Source organism: Homarus americanus, unplaced genomic scaffold (assembly GCF_018991925.1).
Source record: "Homarus americanus isolate GMGI-L3 unplaced genomic scaffold, GMGI_Hamer_2.0 scaffold45698, whole genome shotgun sequence".
NCBI lineage: Eukaryota > Metazoa > Arthropoda > Malacostraca > Decapoda > Nephropidae > Homarus > Homarus americanus.
The window spans coordinates 6,549,657-6,569,343 of NW_024735554.1; the positions used below are offsets into that span (position 1 = coordinate 6,549,657).

At 41.9% G+C, this 19,687-nt stretch overlaps 1 protein-coding gene across 2 annotated transcripts in view; it reads left to right on the top strand.

The window, feature by feature from the left end:
- Positions 1–19,687, top strand: part of LOC121871468 (tip elongation aberrant protein 1-like) — a 77,994-nt gene that overhangs the window by 31,642 nt on the left and 26,665 nt on the right. For both annotated transcript variants that reach the window (XM_042373813.1, XM_042373811.1), the window contains exons 3-4: positions 15,880–16,030; positions 19,487–19,641. In XM_042373813.1, coding sequence (XP_042229747.1) covers positions 15,883–16,030; positions 19,487–19,641 — 303 coding nt within the window. In that variant the 5' untranslated portion in view covers positions 15,880–15,882. The remainder of the gene's footprint in view (positions 1–15,879; positions 16,031–19,486; positions 19,642–19,687) is intronic.

A 19,687-nucleotide genomic window follows, 5' to 3' on the forward strand; every position in this document is an offset into this window, starting at 1 on the left:
GAATTTCTCCGACACTTAGCTTAGTCTTAGAACTAATGTATGTGAAAATGTTTGACAATTCTTCTTACCCACCGAAACTTTCAGCCTAACTGAACAACACTTAATTCCTCAGTTAGCGGCCCCCTCATCCCCCCGTCATTTCCTCTCTCTTTCCCCTAGATCCTCTCTCACCCTCCCCATCCCTTTTGCTTTTATTGATTAATTGATCCTCTCCCGTGTCTGTGGGTTTCGTTCATCTGCCCGTGTCATCCTAAGTGACACATTCAATCTACAAACCAGACTCACTTCGTTTTCAATGTTTACATCTTTCCGAATTTAATAGTTTTAATAATTTTGTCACCCGCGACTGACGCCTGTCATTTGAATATTATTTTCTATGATTCTAATAGTGAACTTATCGAAACACTACCGTAATATTACTCAGGCTTTAGCGTGTGTGTGTGCAGTAAATTTCGCTCAACTGGTCGTGGAAGGAAAATTGACAAATACTCTGTAAACATTTTAACATAATTTTGTTGACGTGTGTTTACAAGTCTTCAAGTTGGTATATTTCTCTAAAAAGGAAATTTGTAGTAATTTCTGTGTATTATCGAAATATGATGCTCTTTTGTCTTTACTGTATGGTGGATTCCTCCAACCATTGTTCCCGGGACCTCTCCTTTTTCACAACGTTGATATAATGGTATTTGTATACAACCTTGAATTAATGATTTTGATTTATCTGAATTTAAAACCCATATAGTCATAAGGAAATAGCTAATTCTTATCTGACTAAGTAAATTACATCGAAAACGTTTCCTTACTGCACTGTGGCGTAGATACAGCTCACAGCAGCGTTGGGTTTGATACGATGAAAAAAATGCAACATTCCCACAGTAAAACTTATCACATTCCTTTGGCATTAGTATGGGTGTCATGTCATGCTTGTTGTTGCGTCAGTGTGTTGTGGCGTCGCGTTTTACGTCATTATTGCTGTGAATATTTTAGTTATTTTCTCATTCTTGTTGTGTCAGCACTGATATGGTGTCAGTATTGGTAGTTTAAGATTAATATGGTGCTAATGTTGTCATGACGTCACTTCAGTTGCCGCGGTAGTTGCCCATTGTTGTTAGGTCATTGTTATTGTGGCGTCAATACTCAAGTGGCATCAATATTAACGTGGTGACAGTATTGTTACGTGGACAATAGTGTTGTGGATTTTACCTTACGTTTACTCTGAATCGATTCTGTGGCTTCCTCTACCTTCTCCTCTCAGTCTAGGTTTAATCTTCCGGATATATTTGAGGTCAAGCTGGCTCTTTATTTATTGTATCTGTAATCCAGGATGACCACGCCACCCTGATCAAACACAAATAATAAGAAAATGGTTAAGTTCCACATTGAAGACTTCCACTGTTCTCCCAGATGGTTGATGAGTTACGAGTCAGCACTTTCTCATTACTTACGGCGGCACTACACTTCTACTTCTCTCTCTCCCTTCAACAAGACATTATATTTGTCTCGTTTAAAGATTAGGGAACAAACATTTAAGTATATTCAGAGAGTAAATCTTGATATATCTCTCTTGTCTTCGTCTATAGGTGCACAGTCAAAATGTGTTAAAAGCTTTCCAGTAAATGAAATGTTTGTTTAGTCAGTGTGAACATGGTCATTGCGCTCTTATTGTTTCGGAAATGAAACACACAACAATATTCAGGACGGGAGAGTAAGACTACAAGTGGTTTGTCATCCCCCATTTTAAAAGTTCTCATATCTAGGAGATGAGTTAAGGGTTTCCTAGAAGTCTAAAGAAGTAACGTACAGTGCTCTGAACGTTGATATGTAGCGTTAAATGTCGCTTTTACTTTATTCCTTTGTTCATTTTGATTTAAAACTAAATTGTTTCCATCGTCAAGCTTGTCTCTATTTGGGACAGAGAATTGAAGACTCCAACACCCTTCTTCTTTGTCGGTATACTGGTGCTGCCACCGTCGAGAGGGGAACGAAAATATACCGTTGAGTGACCTGAGTGAGCCATCCACCTATAGTACAGAATCTTTGTTGACGCTCACAGAGCACATGTTATATGACATATTTATTGCAAGGGAGGTTTTGAAAACTTGTGCCCGATTATTATGTCAAGTATGAGATTTGGTAGGTAATGTATGTTAATATCATACTTCACATAATTTGAAAGAGGTATGTGAATGTTTTTATCAACATTTCAGTAAACTTAATTTTTTGGCTGAAAACTGAGTCGTCTTTATATTTTTGTACTACAGTATACATACACAGACTACATGAGAATCTATGACAATCTTAAAATTTTTATTGAAACTTTACTGACCTTAATCCTGATATACTGTACATATAGAAACGGTCGAGTATAAGCGCCTAATGAAATTCAGTAATCAACAAGAACAAATGGAATGAACGTAGAAGTCTATGAATTATTTAGGATTTTTACAATGGTTGACAGGGGGCTGCTCTTGCAGGGGTTTGTGCGCGGTTGCCGTATAGGGTTGACGCGGTTGTATTGTCGAACTGCAGCTCATGGGTGAGGAACCTCAGATAACTGAAAATAATAGCTTTGTTCTACACCTACGGCCAAAGTACTGCGCTCCTCTTTAAAGGTGGAGTAAGAGGGAAGGAGATTCACCTCGTACGCCCCTTTTTGCAGCTTCTCCAGTAGTCCTGTTTAGCAGCAACTAAGGAAAAACAGACTAGGAAGGTCTAGGTAAGTTTGGTCATTCTGAGCGTTGCGTGGATATATTTTTTAAGTGAAACGGAAGTAGTTTAATGATTTTTAGTCGAGGAGGGACGTGGAAACGGTAGGTCGAATATTTGGTGTTTGTACTGACCTGTTATTTCCAGCTCAATTTGCCGTCTTTAATGGTACCATGAACGTTTGGTAGAACTGCATAACTTGGGGAATAATGGGGCCCACTGAGATACTAGGAGGTAGAATATGGTTGTATTAGAGGTTAATATGTATAACCATGACCTTATTATGATTGATATCGTAGGCGTCGATACAATTCTAGGTTGCTAAGGGCATCCTGGAAGGCGGTGTAATCATAAAGCAAGTTGTTAACAATTAAAACCAACAATGAAGGTTTTCTATGACAATATCTCTGCCGAAGAGAGATAAAAATATATATTTCTGATAGTCATCGTACTGAAATGATATGAACAAATCTCTGTCAACTTCCACCAGGAGATCCTATAACCCGAAGAAGAAAAAATGGAAAAATCGTCTTTAAAACCTGTACTCTAAGGCCGAAAGTTCCAAGCGACACTGATGGGATGCCGTCTGCACTCACGATCGATACTCTATAAATTACTCGACTATTCGGCCAGGGAACTATACTTCCTAAGGCGGGTTGGTTCCCCCGGGTGTTATTGGAGAAGACGTGGCGGTGGAGTCGTGGTAGATGATGACCAGGTGTTGTAGAGTTGACAGCCCATAAACAGTGAGAAAAAGAGAACAAGAGAAAGTAAGAAACGAGTGAGTTGTGGTGGGTGAAGGTCGAAGGCTTACTGCTTGTGATGGATTAGTGGTGGTTGGAGTGTGGCTCTGGCTGTGTATTGTGGTTTCATTGTGAAAGTGGCACAGTGGTAATTGCATTGTGAAGGTAACACAGTGGTGGTTTCTTTGTGAAAGTGGCACAGTGGTAATTGCATTGTGAAGGTAACACAGTGGTGGTGTCTTTGTGAAAGTGGCACAGTGGTAATTTCATTGTGAAAGTGACACAGTGGTGGTGTCATTGTAAAGGTGACACAGTGGTGGTATCATTATGAAGATAAAAAAATGTACTACAAAATACATACAGTCAGTTGCCTCATTGAAGTACAATGAAAGACAAAAGTCGTGTCGTGAAATTTGGTGAAAATATATGCGGAAGAACTAAACTTTTGGTGCGCTCTGCCTTGTGGTAAGCCCCTACCACAAGGCAGAGCGCACCAAAAGTTTCACGAGTTATATTTAATCTTCGGACAAAACCGCGACACGACTTTTGTCTTTGATTGTACACTGCTTACAAGGACGTTACAAATTACAAAATTAATCACGAAAGAACCAAAATATTTATTGCTAAAATTCATGCTGTCAACAAGTAGTAGCAGACTCCCGGATCTTAATACTGTACTTAAGACAATTACACACAAATGAACAAATATATTACATTGTTCAAGTTCTTTCATGGTCTTCAGTTCTCAGTTGCTTACTTATCCAAATGTAGTTATTGTAATATTGGTCAAACCAAACGATAATGGGTCACTACTGAGGTCACTCAGGTAATAAAACGTTTCGCCTTTTGGGCAGTAAGCTGTTCCCCTCTCCCTACCCGTCCCCTCGCACGCTGGTGGGTACTAGCTGGTCATGGTCACTAGCCACTCACTGTTGCCTGGTCATCGATTATTTCTATGATGTCAGGGAGAGGCGCCGGTGGCCATGCAGAACCAGGAATAGGTGTTACTTCTGATATTTTTTCTCCGCTATAGAAGCCTGGTATTCCATGATGAGGGCCACACCCTTTTCGGCTTTGTCGTTCATCACCCTTAATTGGTGAACCGCCTCCTGTCCCTCTCTGTAATCATCTCTGACCCCTAATATTCGCGGCCAGATTGTTGGAATCCAATCAGGATACCGAGATTAGGGAAGAACTATTGGATGCGTTTCTGAGTATCATCCGTACCCTCCCGTTCATCAACCACCGTCACCATCTCTCATGTGGATTTTGTTGACCCCGTTGGATATAGAAATGCCATCCCGACAAGTTCCTTACTCAGATATCACAAGCACCGTGAGAGTTTTGAGTGAAGGACCCACTCCACCTAGCCCATGCACTCACGGTGTCTTAAATACATCGGAACAAGAAGGTGGCCCCTGTCACCTTGGATCTTGATCAGGTACAAGGATGACTCCACGGGAGGTCTTCAGAGTTCGTCCAAACCGTCGACAAACCCAGCTTCACTCCCTTGCTGCGTCTGTCTTCCTACCGCCGTTCTTCTTTAGCCTCGTTCACTATTTATACAGCTACTCGAGCTTGGTAATATAGGTGATGTTGCAAACGAAAAAGAACTGGACCCTTGTCGCAAGAAAACGCGTCCTCTTTGGACCTTTTGACCCCACTTCTTTGTACTTCAATAATGACAACACTTGCTGAACGAGTGTAGGACAAAAGTCCCCCAGGAGGAATATTAAGAATTTTTAAAATAATTATTTCATATTTTTTACAGTATTTGAACACTTCTGTAACATAACCTAACCTAACCTTCGGGGATTCTGTTATAGTTATAAAGACGTATACAAGGAATGTTTATTAAATCTGCAATGACGTATGTTTTGTCTACTGGGGTAATTACTCCCCTGACATTCAGTGACCTCACTGGGCCCTAGGGTCAGTAAATTCATATTTAAATCTATATATTTTTAATATTTCTAATGACCCTCTCTTTAACAAAAAAAAAAAGGGGGCTTCTGTCCTATTTTGCACTTTTACTAAGGGGCTTTTGTCCTAGGGGCTTTTGTCCTAGGGGGCTTTTGTCCTAGGGGGCTTTTGTCTGGGTCATAGCTGCGGCCTCTTTGACCTTGACCGGAAGGGATCATTGGCCTGGCACGGTCGTGTGTGGGGTGATCGCTGGGGGAAAGGATTTAACTCACCTTTGAAAATTTCGAAACAAACGAGTTAATAATTGTGGCAGCTTCCTAGAGTGAGGTAACCTTTATCATGACCTGTGACCTTCTACTCTGTCCTGTGTTCATCAAAAAAGTTCAGTATATATTCTACCGCCACCATGAATTTCTTTAACTACACCTTGTTCTTCCTGCCCCATAAACACCCCAACACGCTCCTCACCCAACACTAATATGATTTATCTGTCCATCCACAATAACTAATATATTTCCTCACTACCCCTCCTTAACACCCACCATACCCCCCATTGCCCCTACATAACACCCATCATACCCCCCACTGCCCCTACATAACACCCACCAATCCCCTACGTAACTCTCTCGTTTATTTAGGAAATATTTAAGTTTTCTATAATAATCTCGTTTTTACACATCACAGTTCTCTATATTCCTGTAGCTGGGTTTTATGTATCCTCTAGACTTGGATAATTAGGAAATTGTATTCACCTCTTCTTGTACTTATTGCTCCCAACATTTCGAATTTATCTGTACTAACTATTGTATGTATTGCTCAACTGTTTCCTTTTGTTTACACTAAAGTCCCGCCACAGTTATGATTTTATGCATCTTCATGGAAATTTTGGGAAATCAGAATGTTAATCTCTGTGTGTGTGCTTTGGTTCTCAGTGTAATACTTTCTATAATTTCTATGAGTACTGTATACAAATAAAGTTAGCAAATGTGTTTTTTTTAAACGTGCCCACCATTTGCGTGAAAATATTTAATATTTGTTTTTTCTTAAATTCTGTCGCTCTCTAATGAACTGGTTTTCTCTTCAAGTCGCTTCTCAAAAGTCCAAAACTCCTTCACTAAACAGTCTAGCCAACGTACCCTACCGTGACCTAATTAAGTGCGTTCCATCCCGTGCAAACAAAATTTTTCAATAGTAATAAGCTTCCAGTAATCTGCTTCTTGCATAAAATTCCGAATCTTTTGTTTATTCTCTGGATACTGGAGGTAAGGTTACAGGGGGTAGTAATGAATCCTTAGAGAGCAACATGTAGGGCCAAAAGGATACAGAATCAAAAACACAGAAATAATATGGAGATGAAAGTCATAGATGCCATAAAATTAGATAGAGTTTACTTACGGTGCTGAAATACCGAGCGAATGGGGGGAAGAATATAAAGTGGTAGATGGTAGGTGAGAGGAGGAAAGCTCAAAAAGAAGATAGAAATATTGGACAACAGAAGCACTGGATAGGAGGGGAATTGACATCCAGGAAGTAGCTTTATGCATGTAAAATAGGGGCGTCCAGGGGTTTATGAGGATGGACGTGCTGCTGATGAGTGATGCTGGGGTGTGTGGACCGACGATAAAACCGTGAAAAGTACTGGGGTCATACTGAGAGAGAAACACCTGAGCGGGACGCACTCGACAACAGTTAGAGTGTGTGACAGTGAATATATGGAAGCGACTATGTTGCTACTGATTCTTCCCACCTTGCACTGTGTAGAACAAATATTGCAAGAGTGAAACATACGAATTATCAACAGTGGTTGTTAAAAATATTTTGGGAGTAATGACATGTACTGTACATGAAGACCAAGAATCACTAATGATATATTATTACCGACGCCTTGCTTTTTGCATGGTGCAGCTTACGAGAATACCAATCGGGTCGTCAGGAAGAGCAGCTGGTGCACCTCTAACTTCACACTGGCCATGTGGAAAAAATGTGATTGACAATTACCATTGTCAAAAGGAATTTTTTATGTAAGAACAGCCACGTTTACTGAACATGGATGACGGTTTGATGATGGCATATACTCGTATTTTTATAATGCTGGTTGAGAGAGAGGAGTCAATCACCCATGGTTCTAGGACTAGGAATACAGATAATGGAGCCAAGTCGTCGTGTTAAGGACTCGGATATGTTCTTAAATGCTCACATTTAGGGCTTCGCCACAGCTTAGCGGGGGCCAGGGTGGGGCGCCCAGTGGTCCCTCAAAGCATACCTATTCTTTCCATCATAGTTCTGTATATTATCTATTATGCCGGTACTTTAGATATTTTAATATTTGGTCTCATACTTTGATTTTGGCTTGGAAACAACGTCAGCGGTGTTTACCATCTTTGTGTTTATATATTGAAAATATCAGCTGACAGGCTAGTTTTGTGATTGGCTGAGCGGCCGCCCCCAGTAGTTGTTAACTATGTTGGGATTGGTCGACAATCCGTGAGGTAGATCGTCGACTGTGGCGTCATTGACTAAGTCGTACGATGTAACCACCAGTTGACGTAATAATTTTCTCTTTGAGAATGCGGTTATAACGAACATCGTAGGCAGGTCACAGCTTCCTTAGTCTAATATCGCTTACAACCACCCAGCAGGTCACAACGTGTTACTACTTTTAAGTATCCTGTTCCAGAGTTCGTTCGTTAAAATAAGTACAATATTTACATTACGAGGGCAAACAAAGCCAGTTTTCTGTATACCGTAACGACTGCTAGAACCAAAGAGATGTTGCGTTCTTGATTTTTAAATATTGATGTCTAGTGTCGTAGTTCTAATCTAGAATACCTGCTTAAAGGCTCTAGATGATGAAACGCATTAATTCGTTATAACACCAACATTAGGAGCCAGAAGTCAGGTGCCTGATGCAGCGTATGTTACTACAGTAGTGGAGTGTTTTCAGCTTCAGTATCAAGGCTTGTGTACAGTACGTAACATCTAGACCAAAAAGCTGAAGTGAAAGATGTTTACGTCTCATTAAACTTGCAAGGGTTAATTATGTATTGCAAACATAATCAAGACAAGCCATGCATCTTTTACAACACACATCAACATCAAAGCTTCAGTGAATATGACATGAATATTGCAGCGCGGCAACACACGACTCCTGTACGATATGCTTAAGATTGTAAGAGTTAAAACACACACACACACACACACAGAGCCATAGCAATATCCACTAGTGTCTTAGTATAGCCTAAGTTGATGAGCAGCGAACATATCGGGGAGTTCGCTTCATGACTGTGTACAAGTGTAGGAATGTGACACTTCCGGTGAGCTCTAACCTTGACCTTTAACCGACTTTGTGAAAAAATACTTGGGCGCCGAAAAACTAAGAAGTGCACATTAATGTTTATAAATAATTGTGAGATCTTACCTGAACAAAAAAAAAAACAACCTAATGCAAACTGAGCCAACCAACAGCCCTTACACATTCATAGTTTTTGCCAGACTGATCAATAGACTTCAAGAAATTTTCAATTGCACCAAGTAAAACAAAAAATATATATAAAAGTCTCGTCCCTGGATATCCTTTCTGGTGTAGCTGAATGCTTCTGTTGTGTTGCCCTCACGCTGTATCGATTGGTTCGTCCGCTATGTTTGGTTTCACTTATCCCCTAAGGTCAGTGTGGGTGTCTGCGCGTATGATTAAAATAAAGTTGGGAAAAATTCATATTTTAGGTGTAAATGGCTTATGCTTACAGAGTAAAACTACATAGGGTATACAGTCCAATTTTGTTCTTTAAGATCAGGATCGTTAGAAGTATGTGTACTGATGGAACAAAATGTTGATTCTAATTACAACTTCTGTACGTTTGAGTCATCGTTTTTTTGGCGCAGAGGAAGCTGAAGCAAAAGCATGGAGTACAAAAACAGTGTGTGTAAGCTATTTACCCAGTATGTTTGCTCCGGTGGGGGCGTGGAGGGAACCCACTTGCAGCCGTGTGGCGAGCCTCGCCCTGTTGACATTGATTGTTTGCTTTCTGCGACCAAGGGAACGAGGGCTTCACTGCCTCGTAGTTTATTACCTCAGGTATCTACAGTCCTACACATTTACCTAATGTGTAATTATGATATGTTAATATACGAAACACTAAAAATGTGAAACATACGGGCGTTCACAAAGGTAGTAGTTCCCGGGAAACTCACAAAAGAAAGGATTAAATCTTAAGACGTATTCTATGTTGATCAGTAAAGGAGGTACTCAGAATACGAGGATTTTTACTTAAGATTTTTTACAGTACAGTATTCCCAAGGCTCTTCTTTAATAAGGAGGACGTGCTAAACTAGTAAATATTCCGTCCATATGTTTACATGATATTTTATCACGCCATGAGTCACGCTACACACTTGTTGCTACTCAATTCCTGTTATAAGTGGGAATTCCTCTAATGAGTAATGTACTCAGATCTGATTAGCATATGGTCATGGATCAATAGTTTTCTGATTGGTCGAGAAGTGTTTGAGCAGTTTCTTTTCGACGCGTCACCCAATTATCTGGAATTAAAACTGGAAACTCACGAGTCATCAGAAACAGTTATTACGTCTTACAACCCGCTGATCGCTCCTGGCTTCTGGGGTGCCGAGGAGGCGAACCATCACCCGCTAGGACAGGAGATGAGTGCTGTATCTTTACGGTGGTCATTTTCGATCTTTGTCCGGCTATAGATGATAGCAGTAAAAAAAAAAAAGCTGCCAGCTAAATTTCATAAAGATACCTGGTATATCACTGGGTTATGATCACCTCATTAGTCATACTTTGACTTGTGTCACGAATTACCACAAACAAGCATCAAGTCTATAAGTCAATTTATTCGTGTCACAATAACAACTGTATAATTAACTCAATAGTGTACCAGATAACGTTTAAATAATGATAATTTGAGTGTAATAATTAAACAGTAATTGTTATAGCTTCGGTATGGTAATGTAATTGTAAGTCAGTATTGCTTATCGTTGTAATAGTTGCTAGTAATTTGATTGTAAGGCTTGATTTAGTTTATATGTCATTTAGACTTGCGTACGTATTAAAATTGTTTGATTACATACGAATGTCTCCAAGGAGTGATTTTTAGGGACTGTTCACACTATAGTGAGGGTCACAGCCCAGGCACGCTACGTTCACGGTCCAGTCAAATATTATTTAATGCATGTTAATGGGAGTGTACAATACATACTAGTGATCACATTCAAGTCAAGGTCCAGTCACGATCAAGAGCCGATCCATTGAAAGATATTTTGACTGGAGCGAGACTGTACTCTGAGCGTCACTTCCCGTGGCGGACCGTCAGTGTGAATTGGTAACAGCGAGCTCACACCAGTCTTGTTTCAGTCGTCACTGAATTTGGTGTTGTGAAACATGGATCCAAAGAAAAGGAAATTATACAAGTGGGATTATGAGAAAGTTTATGTCAATTTAAAAAAATAATAATGATTGTATCACTCTAATACATTTATTACTAAAAGTGTAGCCTTTAGAAATTAGTATTATTCAAACGCGTTTATCGCTTGTCTTCAGAATAATTATTAATTTAATTAGTGAAAAACATGGTTGAGACAGTTATGTGTATTGCCAACTCTGATGAAGAGAAATCACACATCTTACTGTAACCCACAATGGTCAACCGAGGGACTCAAGACGGTGACCTGTATCCTAGTCCCGTGACCGGAACGAGATCATCCCTTGACTGGACCGTGACGTCACTAGTGTAAAAAAATGCCTTTAGGCATGGACACGAGTTGGCAGGAGGCTTGGCTTGGTCTGGCGTACTACAAGGCAATTACCTGAATCAAGGTCGTTCTCCCGGACTGGACTCCCACACACCTATACCGGGTTACTGCTTCATGCTTGCTTTATTATCGGATCTAGTAATCAAGAAATTATAAAATAAACTACGGTAGACGATAAATCCTTACAAACAACAAGTGATTGCCGTATTGTTTTTCTCAGTGTCTGTCACCTCCTCAGTGTCTTGACTACACCAGCTACACTGCCTGTCGCCTCCTCAGTGTCTTGGCAACATCAGCTACACTGTTTGTCACCCCCTCAGTGTCTTGGCAACATCAGCTACACTGTTTGTCACCCCCTCAGTGTCTTGGCAACATCAGCTACACTGTTTGTCACCCCCTCAGTGTCTTGGCAACATCAGCTACACCGTCTGTCACCCCCTCAGTGTCTAGGCAACATCAGCTACGCTGTCTGTCACCTCCTCAGTGTCTTGGCAACATCATCTTCTATACTGTCTGTCACTCAGAGCTGATATGCCATTTTTATTGTTGTCTTCGTTTCTATTGATGATCTAAGTACCAGCTGACAGAGACATTTTCCACTGGATTCGATACCAACAAAGGCTATGTGTTGGTCAGGGTTCTGTAATTTTAACTGTTCCTTGAACTTCTCAACTCTATAAAGGAGTTTTGCATTGCTATGTAAAGTTCATTATTCCCTTTTTTCTGACATCAGCCCTACGTTTCTGTTTACGACTAACTCTACTGCAAAAGGGGTTCAGCGGATCAGCGAATACAACACTCGCATCCTGTCATAAGGGTCGCTGGTTTGATTCCAAGGCACTCCAAACTCCAGAGAGCTGTATGTGGGTTCTGAACTTTGTAATTGATGAAGTAAAGGCAGTCGAGTGCAGTGCCGGCAACGTTACCTCTTTGCGGACCGAAGTCTGAGTACAGAGTGAGCTGTATCTTGGTTTTGTAGGTGGTAGAGTGAGAGGGTGTGGGTGGCAGTGTTAGTGGTTTTGTAGGTGGTAGAGTGAGGCGTTGTAGATGATAAGAGAGAGGTGAGTGAGTGAGTGAGAGGTCTGTCGGTGCTAGAGTGAGGAGTATTGACGAAGTAGAATGGAGATGTGCAAAAAGTTGTGAAAAGAGGTGTACAGGAGGTCGAGTGTAAAGTGTTTGTACTATATGGCTTGAGTTTATCAGTAAATTGAGTGTGTGAGAAGTGAGTACGTGCGTAGGAAGAGCAGCGTGGAGTACAAGTGGAGTGTGGTTAGTTTAGAGAAGTAATACGAGAGACAGTGTTTGGTTGGATGTATGCGTGAGTGGCTTGTGTCAAGGTAGAGAGCGGGAAGGCAGAGGAGGGAAGCCCGCAGTGGGAGCCAGGGAAGACTGTCGACGGGGTTATGAGATTAATAAGGGAGGGTGGCAGAGTGAAGTAGAAGGTGGGCAAGCGTGTTACCAAGGTTGACTCAGTTAGGGTTGACCACAGTTATGGACAGCAGGTAGTGGAGCAGGGTGATGGTGATAGGGAGGGGTAGGGGGCTGGTGAGGTGGTAGGGAGGGGTAGTGGAGCAGAGTAATGGTGGTAGGGAGGGGTAATGGAGCAGAGGTAATGGTGGTAGGGAGGGGTGGGGGGCTAGTGATGGGGTAGGAAGGGGTAGTGGAGCAGAGTAATGGTGGTAGGGAGGGTAGGGGCTGAGTGATGGTGGTAGGAAGGGTAGTGGAGCAAAGTAATGGTGGTAGGGGGGGTGGGGGCTGGTGATGGTGGTAGGAAGGGGTGGGAGCAGGGTGATGGTGGTAGGGAGGGTAGGGGGCTGGTGATGGTGGTAGGGAGGGAGTGAGTGGAGCAAATGTGGGTGGTAGGGAGGGTGAGTGGAGCAGAGTAATGGTGGTAGGGAGGGGTAGGGAGGCTGGTGATGGTGGTAGGAAGGGGTAGTGGAGCAGGGGTGATGGTGGTAGGGAGGGGGTAGGGGGGCTGGTGATGGTGGCAGGAAGGGGTGGGGGAGCAGGAGTGATGTGGTGGTAGGGAGGGGGTGGGGGCTGGTGATGGTGGTGGGGAGGGGTGAGTGGAGCAGAGTAATGGTGGTAGGGAGGGGTAGTGGAGCAGGTAATGGTGGTAGGGAGGTGGGGCTGAGTGGTGGTGGAAGGGTAGTGGAGCGGAAGTAATGGTGGTAGGGAGGGGGTGGGATGGTGATGGTGGTAGGAAGGGGTAGTGGAGCAGAGTAATGGTGGTAGGGAGGGGTAGGGGAGCAAGGTGATGGTGGTAGGTAGGGGTGTAGCAGTAGGGTTGTATAGCACCTGGCAGGGTGTGGGGGAGAAAGGTAATAATACTTACGGGGGATGAGATAGGAGGGCTCTGGTGACTACGAGAAGTGTGGTAGCTGTGTGAGGGTGACTAAGATAGGTGTGGTAACTGGTGTAGGGGAACATGTTGAAGATAAGAAGCTTAGTCGCCGGGTGAGAGTGAAGGTCTTCCTCGTCCTCAGTCTCTGGCTCTGACGCACAGGTTGTCATAAACTAGCACCTGTATCTTGACTCCTGGTCGGCTACATCTAACCTAAGCTAACCAAAGCTAAAACACCAAAAACTCCATGAATGCTGTTGAAGGTGTGGTCAAGTGATGATAAAAAGTAATTGAAAGGTGAATGAGGCCCATTGTCTAAAGTGCTCATAAGTAGACAGTGAGGAGATGAAACATGTAAGTGATGTAGTGTTGGGAATATTTTATAAAGTAAATAATGACGCGATAGAAGGCACAAACCTGAAAGATTAGATGATGACGTAATGTATAACATATATCTGAATGATTAAGTTATGACATACTGTGTAGTGTATACCATACCTAATAGCCCAGGGCACCGCGGGAAAAGTGTGTTTGTGCATACTCACAAACTATTACGAGTCATTTTGTATAAATTTGGAATGTTGAATTTAAATCTGCCGTATAACACCTTGTCACCTTTAGGGAAATTGAGATATTCAAGTTGGCGTTCAAGATGGCCGCCACGCACCAGACTATTACTTTTGCTGTAAATTCAGTATCTCCAGATGCGAAAAATGTAATGGAATATTTTGCAGACTTTCAAAAAATACTTTTTAACCTAACGGGAACTACAGTATAGGAAAAATGTCCTGAATAAGTAGTAAAAGAAAAATCTTCACCCCTGGGTCTGACTGCCTTCCTAACGACCACTGACTGAGGCCATGTTCATTGTGTGGATGCATTGTATAACCAGTACGATGTATTATGTATATCACGTATAGTTAATATAGAGTAACTGGCAACTCTATAAAGCAGTGCTACCAACAAACACCTTAACTCATGGGTGTTATTCAGAATTCAGAATTTTTTGTTGTTGACTGTACACCTGCAGATAGATCGCGTAAGCATATTGTTGTCTGTTAAAGCAATCAGGTACACTTTAATGTAACTCCTTCTGGGTGCAGTGTGAATACTTCCTAGTCTGGATTACTTTTAAATTCTGGATGACTACAAGAATAAACCAAGGCAGTAACAGGTGCTATGGCAAGGTGTGTGACCTGCCCTCTCGGAGCATGCAGTGCGACTACTGAACTTTTTACGGAACATCTCCGACTTGTGTGGAGGACGATGGCAGCTGGCTGAGTCTTGGCAATATCAAACGAGAAGGAGAATCCACCATATTGTAGACACTAGATAATCATGATAAGCAAATGGTAGATTATGCTTGCGTATTATACATCACGGATGACAGTTTTGCGTCATGCATTTAAAGGTATGAATCAGAGGTCAGGTAATCGTAAACTAAGGAACCTACAGCCTCAAACCTTTGGAAAAATAAAGCAGTTATCCCCATATTTAATGTCTATATGTTCAGGGTTTTAGGAAAAGTCATTACTAAAAAATACTGTGGGTCAATACTCACGAGCTGGACCACCTGAAAATAAGGAATACGCGGTGCTGTTATGTCATGCGCAGTACTTTTAAGATGCCTATAACTACAAGTCTACGTTGCGAACAATGTCACTTAAGAGGCGGATATTTCATATTCTAAATGAAAGATTGATTGCTTCTCTTTTCAACTGCATTCAGTAGAATTTTGGAGCAAAGTTCAGAAAATATTTCAACTTTTCAATATACTGTACAAAATCTAAGGAGTTTGAGATAATGTTCCCATGATAACCTTTGTGATATCAACGACAGTCATTCATTCCACAAGAAAGTAACAGTATCCTCACTTACCATTATTGTGAATCTTTAATTGTTCTGAGTATTTCCTACTACTTGTAATTCCTTCTTGTTATTTGTATAAATTTTAGGAAATAAAATGTTTATGTTTTAATGATGTATTCCGGAGTTGTAATTGTGTACCTTACAGTTTAAATGTTTACGCAGCTGTATTTTATTTCATGTATTTTAGGTCTGATGAGGACAAGAAGTATTGTCGAAACGTTACCAAATAAATACTTTGATTTTTATCCATACGTTGGTGTTGTTATTAATATTACGTATACGCTTCCCAGAGGAGAATCAATTGCATCGGGGAGAGAGAGAGAGAGAGAGAGAGAGAGAGAGAGAGAGAGAGAGAGAGAGTGTTTACATGTTGTCGCCTTAACAGTATCACAGGATTTAGTTGTTTATGTTATACAATACTTAATCTCATTCATTTGGTTAAACTTTACAATAGCTTTCATGTGAGTAACGACTGAATGTACTGTATAATGTTACTGAAAATTTGTTGTTTTGTTGTTACAGGAGATGTGGTCGTCGGTGGTGGGGGTGGTGGGCAGTGAGGTGCCGAGTGCGCGTCACAAGCATGCCGTCTGCACCGACCACCCTCACGTGTACCTCTTGGGCGGACGTCACGGGAACCTCCCTCTCAAGGACTTCTGGATCTATGACCTCAGTAGGTTTACCTCTCTTTCACCTGTGTAATAACGACCCATGTCATTTATCCACCTTACTATTACTTTGAACATTAGTATCATAAGGTCACGGTGGCCTTATTGACCTCCAAGTGCCCTGGCTGAATTTAAGACCATTAATGATCACTTATGTTTAGAAGAACGAGATCCAAACAACAGTGACCTTTGAATTTCTTTCTTGGGGGTCTTCCAGAGATCTTTAGCGGGAGTGTCTTTAACTAGTCGTGAATGTTAACTCACTTGTGATATCTACCACAACTTTTCTCATTTGTAAAGTCCATAATAATATTCCACAATCTGTCAGTCCAGAACTTGTGACTCTGAATGATTCTTGACTTTTCAGATTTTCTGGCAACCATCATCTTTAAGGTCATTATGTTCCGTAGATTTCTTTTTTTGATTCAGTTTCTTGGGCATTCGTTTTCCTCTTGATCTTGACACTTGACCTATTGTTAGTTCCTTTTGCATGTACTTCATGTTTGTTGTTATCTCGTCTCTCCTTCATCTTATTAGCTTCTTCATTCTTGGTGTTGTGACCCTTTCCCTTACCCATCATCCCCTCCGACCCTCTCCCTTACCCATCATCCCCTCCGACCCTCTCCCTTACCCATCATCCCCTCCGACCCTCTCCCTTACCCATCATCCCCTCCGACCCTCTCCCTTACCCATCATCCCCTCCGACCCTCTCCCACACCCATCATCCCCTCCCACAACCCCATCCCTCCCTCACCCATCATCTTCTCACCCTCTAACCTTCCCTCGCACATCACCCTCTCACTCTCCTTCTCACCCGACCTACACCCTGGTTGGCGGAATACGAAATAAGGCCTTCAAAACACTCATATATGAGATAGGGTAGGCTGTCTAGTGCCTGTGTCGACAAACAATAACTAACCCATGACACAACCCTAACTTAGCTAACCCGTAGCAAGGCGGCCAGCCCTCCCTCTCCTTCCTCCTCATAAATTTCTTTAATTTCCGAACTAGAGCTTCCTTCCTCCACCTCTAATCTTCTTTCACCCTTCTTTCTCTACAAAAAAGAGCCTCACCACTTCCTCACTCTCTCTTCCACCAACACCCTCTCACCACTCCCTCACCCATCTCTCACACATCACCCTCTCTCCCCTCCCGCACTCTCTCTCCCCTCTCTCACTTATCATCCTCTCACCCCTCCCTTACCCCTCCTGGCAGGCGGGAAAGGTTTCGTGCCATCCCATCACCCCTCCCTCACCCATCATCCTCTCCCTTCTCCCTCACCTCTATTACACCCTCTCACCCCTCCTTCACCCTCTCACCCCACCTGTGTGTGGATTAACAACGCATGTACAGTATACAACAAGACATCACTACAGTAAAGACAGGTACAGTGTCAGGCATGCAGGTGCTTGGTTGTTTCTTATTGTAATTTATGGTTGGGATGAAGAGGGTAATGAAAGTGGCTGAGACAGAAACGAATCTGTGACTGTTTGAAGGGATACGGAGGAAAGGGTGGCGAGTGGGTTTGACAGAGCAAGGAATAAAAGGAAACGGTAATGGTATTTGAGAAGGAAAAAAATGGTGCGAGATTGAAACGCAAAATTGTGGTGATGAACGAAATATTGGTGGTGGTTAAGGACATGTGCCCGAGAACAATATCATACAGTATAGTGAAGGAGGATGGCGGGAGGGTATCATTAAGGGAAGGAATGCCAGTTATATTTCTCATAATTTTTAATTGTTGATGGACTAGTGTAGTTACTAATCTTGTTACGAGATTAAAGACCTTTTTTTGGTTAAAGAGCAATAATAACATGGCAAATTTAACGTCAAAGATGGTGAAGAGACGTGTAGTGGGAATAACATGTACGGTGTCAGCCATGCTGGTGTTGTGTGGAAAGTCCCTTTGTGTTTGTCACAGTACCTTCCTTCCGGTGTGTCGTACAGATAATAAACACTGACCATGCTCATACTTTTTTTCGAAATGAAATTGTCACTTTCATATCAGTCATAAAGTGTTCATCATTTCCTGCACTGTTTCGTTGGTGGGAGTTTGCTGGTAAATCCTGGGAGAAAGTAGTTGAGGGGAGGGAGGTGCTGGAGGCGACAAGTGACTCTGGCAGCTCACAACATGGGGGCAGATACCGAGTGTGGTACGAGCCATGTTCGAGAGATGAGGCAGTACAGCTTATGAGGTTTAGTTGTATGGATCATACTCGTCACTCAGCCTCGCTTCTTGGCTAAGTATCACAGTTCCTTCTAAGTCATCATGACTGACGTTCCTCAGTGAATATCAGTGATGATCCTCAGTCAGTATTACTGGTGATTGTCAGTCAGTATTGCTGGTGTTCTTCTGACAGTATCAATAATAATCTTCCTTCATTAACATTTAGTATCATCTATTTTCCTAAATTAAAATTACTGATGCTTCTCGTGGCTATTATTGACCTCATTCATTATAACACTATCACTGATACTCCTTCCTCAGTAATGATACTTCCCCAGCAGTTTGTTTGTCGTTTTCCACAGTAACCCCGAAATGTCTCCTCAGTAACACCGATGTTCCTTTCTAAGCAACACTGATGGTACTTCCGTATTATCAGTAGGGTTTTTTTGTGAACCCATTTGTTTCTTTCACCGGATTCCCACTACAGGATTTTCTGTGTTCCTTCCGCTGAAACACTCGAGTTCCACTCTCAGTAACACTGTAGTTCCTCTGAGACATATGTTCCAACCTTAGTGTTACATGTTTTCCTTTCACAGTAGAATTTGTGTTCATCTCTCAGTAGTTTTTCCTTCCCTCTGTAGCATCTGTGTTCTTCAATAAAACTACGAACCTCTATTGAAGACTTAACATTCACTATAGCCAACACTGGTACACCGTCTTCTGTTGGGCTGTTTTTTTTAATTCATTTAATTTATACAAACCAAAATTTCCTTGACAGACAATGTTAAATCAGTTTCACTAATTAAACATTATTTCCATATTTTCAGGATGGGTGTCTCAGTTTTCTACGTTAATTAAAAAATTTTATTAACCTACAGATTAAAAAACAAGTATTTTTTCTTATGGGTGAGAATATTGTTGAAGAAACAATCGTGATGAGGGTGAGGAAACTTATATTCATTGGTCAGAGAGAAACATTAAGATGCTTGTAAGCTTTTCTCTATATACTGGTCGTAGAAATTCAGGTGTTTCTTGGTAGCATTAGACTATAACACAAGCATCACGGATAATCCTCCTTAATATGGTGGGTATTTTCCCCTGAGTAACACTTCATCAGCGTCGTTCATATCCCTTCCTGAACAACACTGATGCTCCTTCCTCAGCCTAACTCACCAGCGTCTCATCGTTACGAGTATTTCTTCCCTAACATGACTGGTATTTTCCCTCCATAACAACTGTTTTCTTTTCCCATGACTCTCGGGTTCTTGGTTAATAAGACAATTTTCCCCGGCAGTGACTCGGGCGTGGCGGGAGGTGCGGGAGGACACTGGGTCGAGGCCGCCCACCTTGCAGCAACACACTATGATAAAAGCAGGAGACAAATTCTTCGTCTTCGGCGGCGAACTCTGTATGTCCAACGAGACGCCGCTCTGGATATACATTCCTCAGGTATGATTTGTTTGCAGTTATATTCGGCAGTAAACCTGGTGTAGTC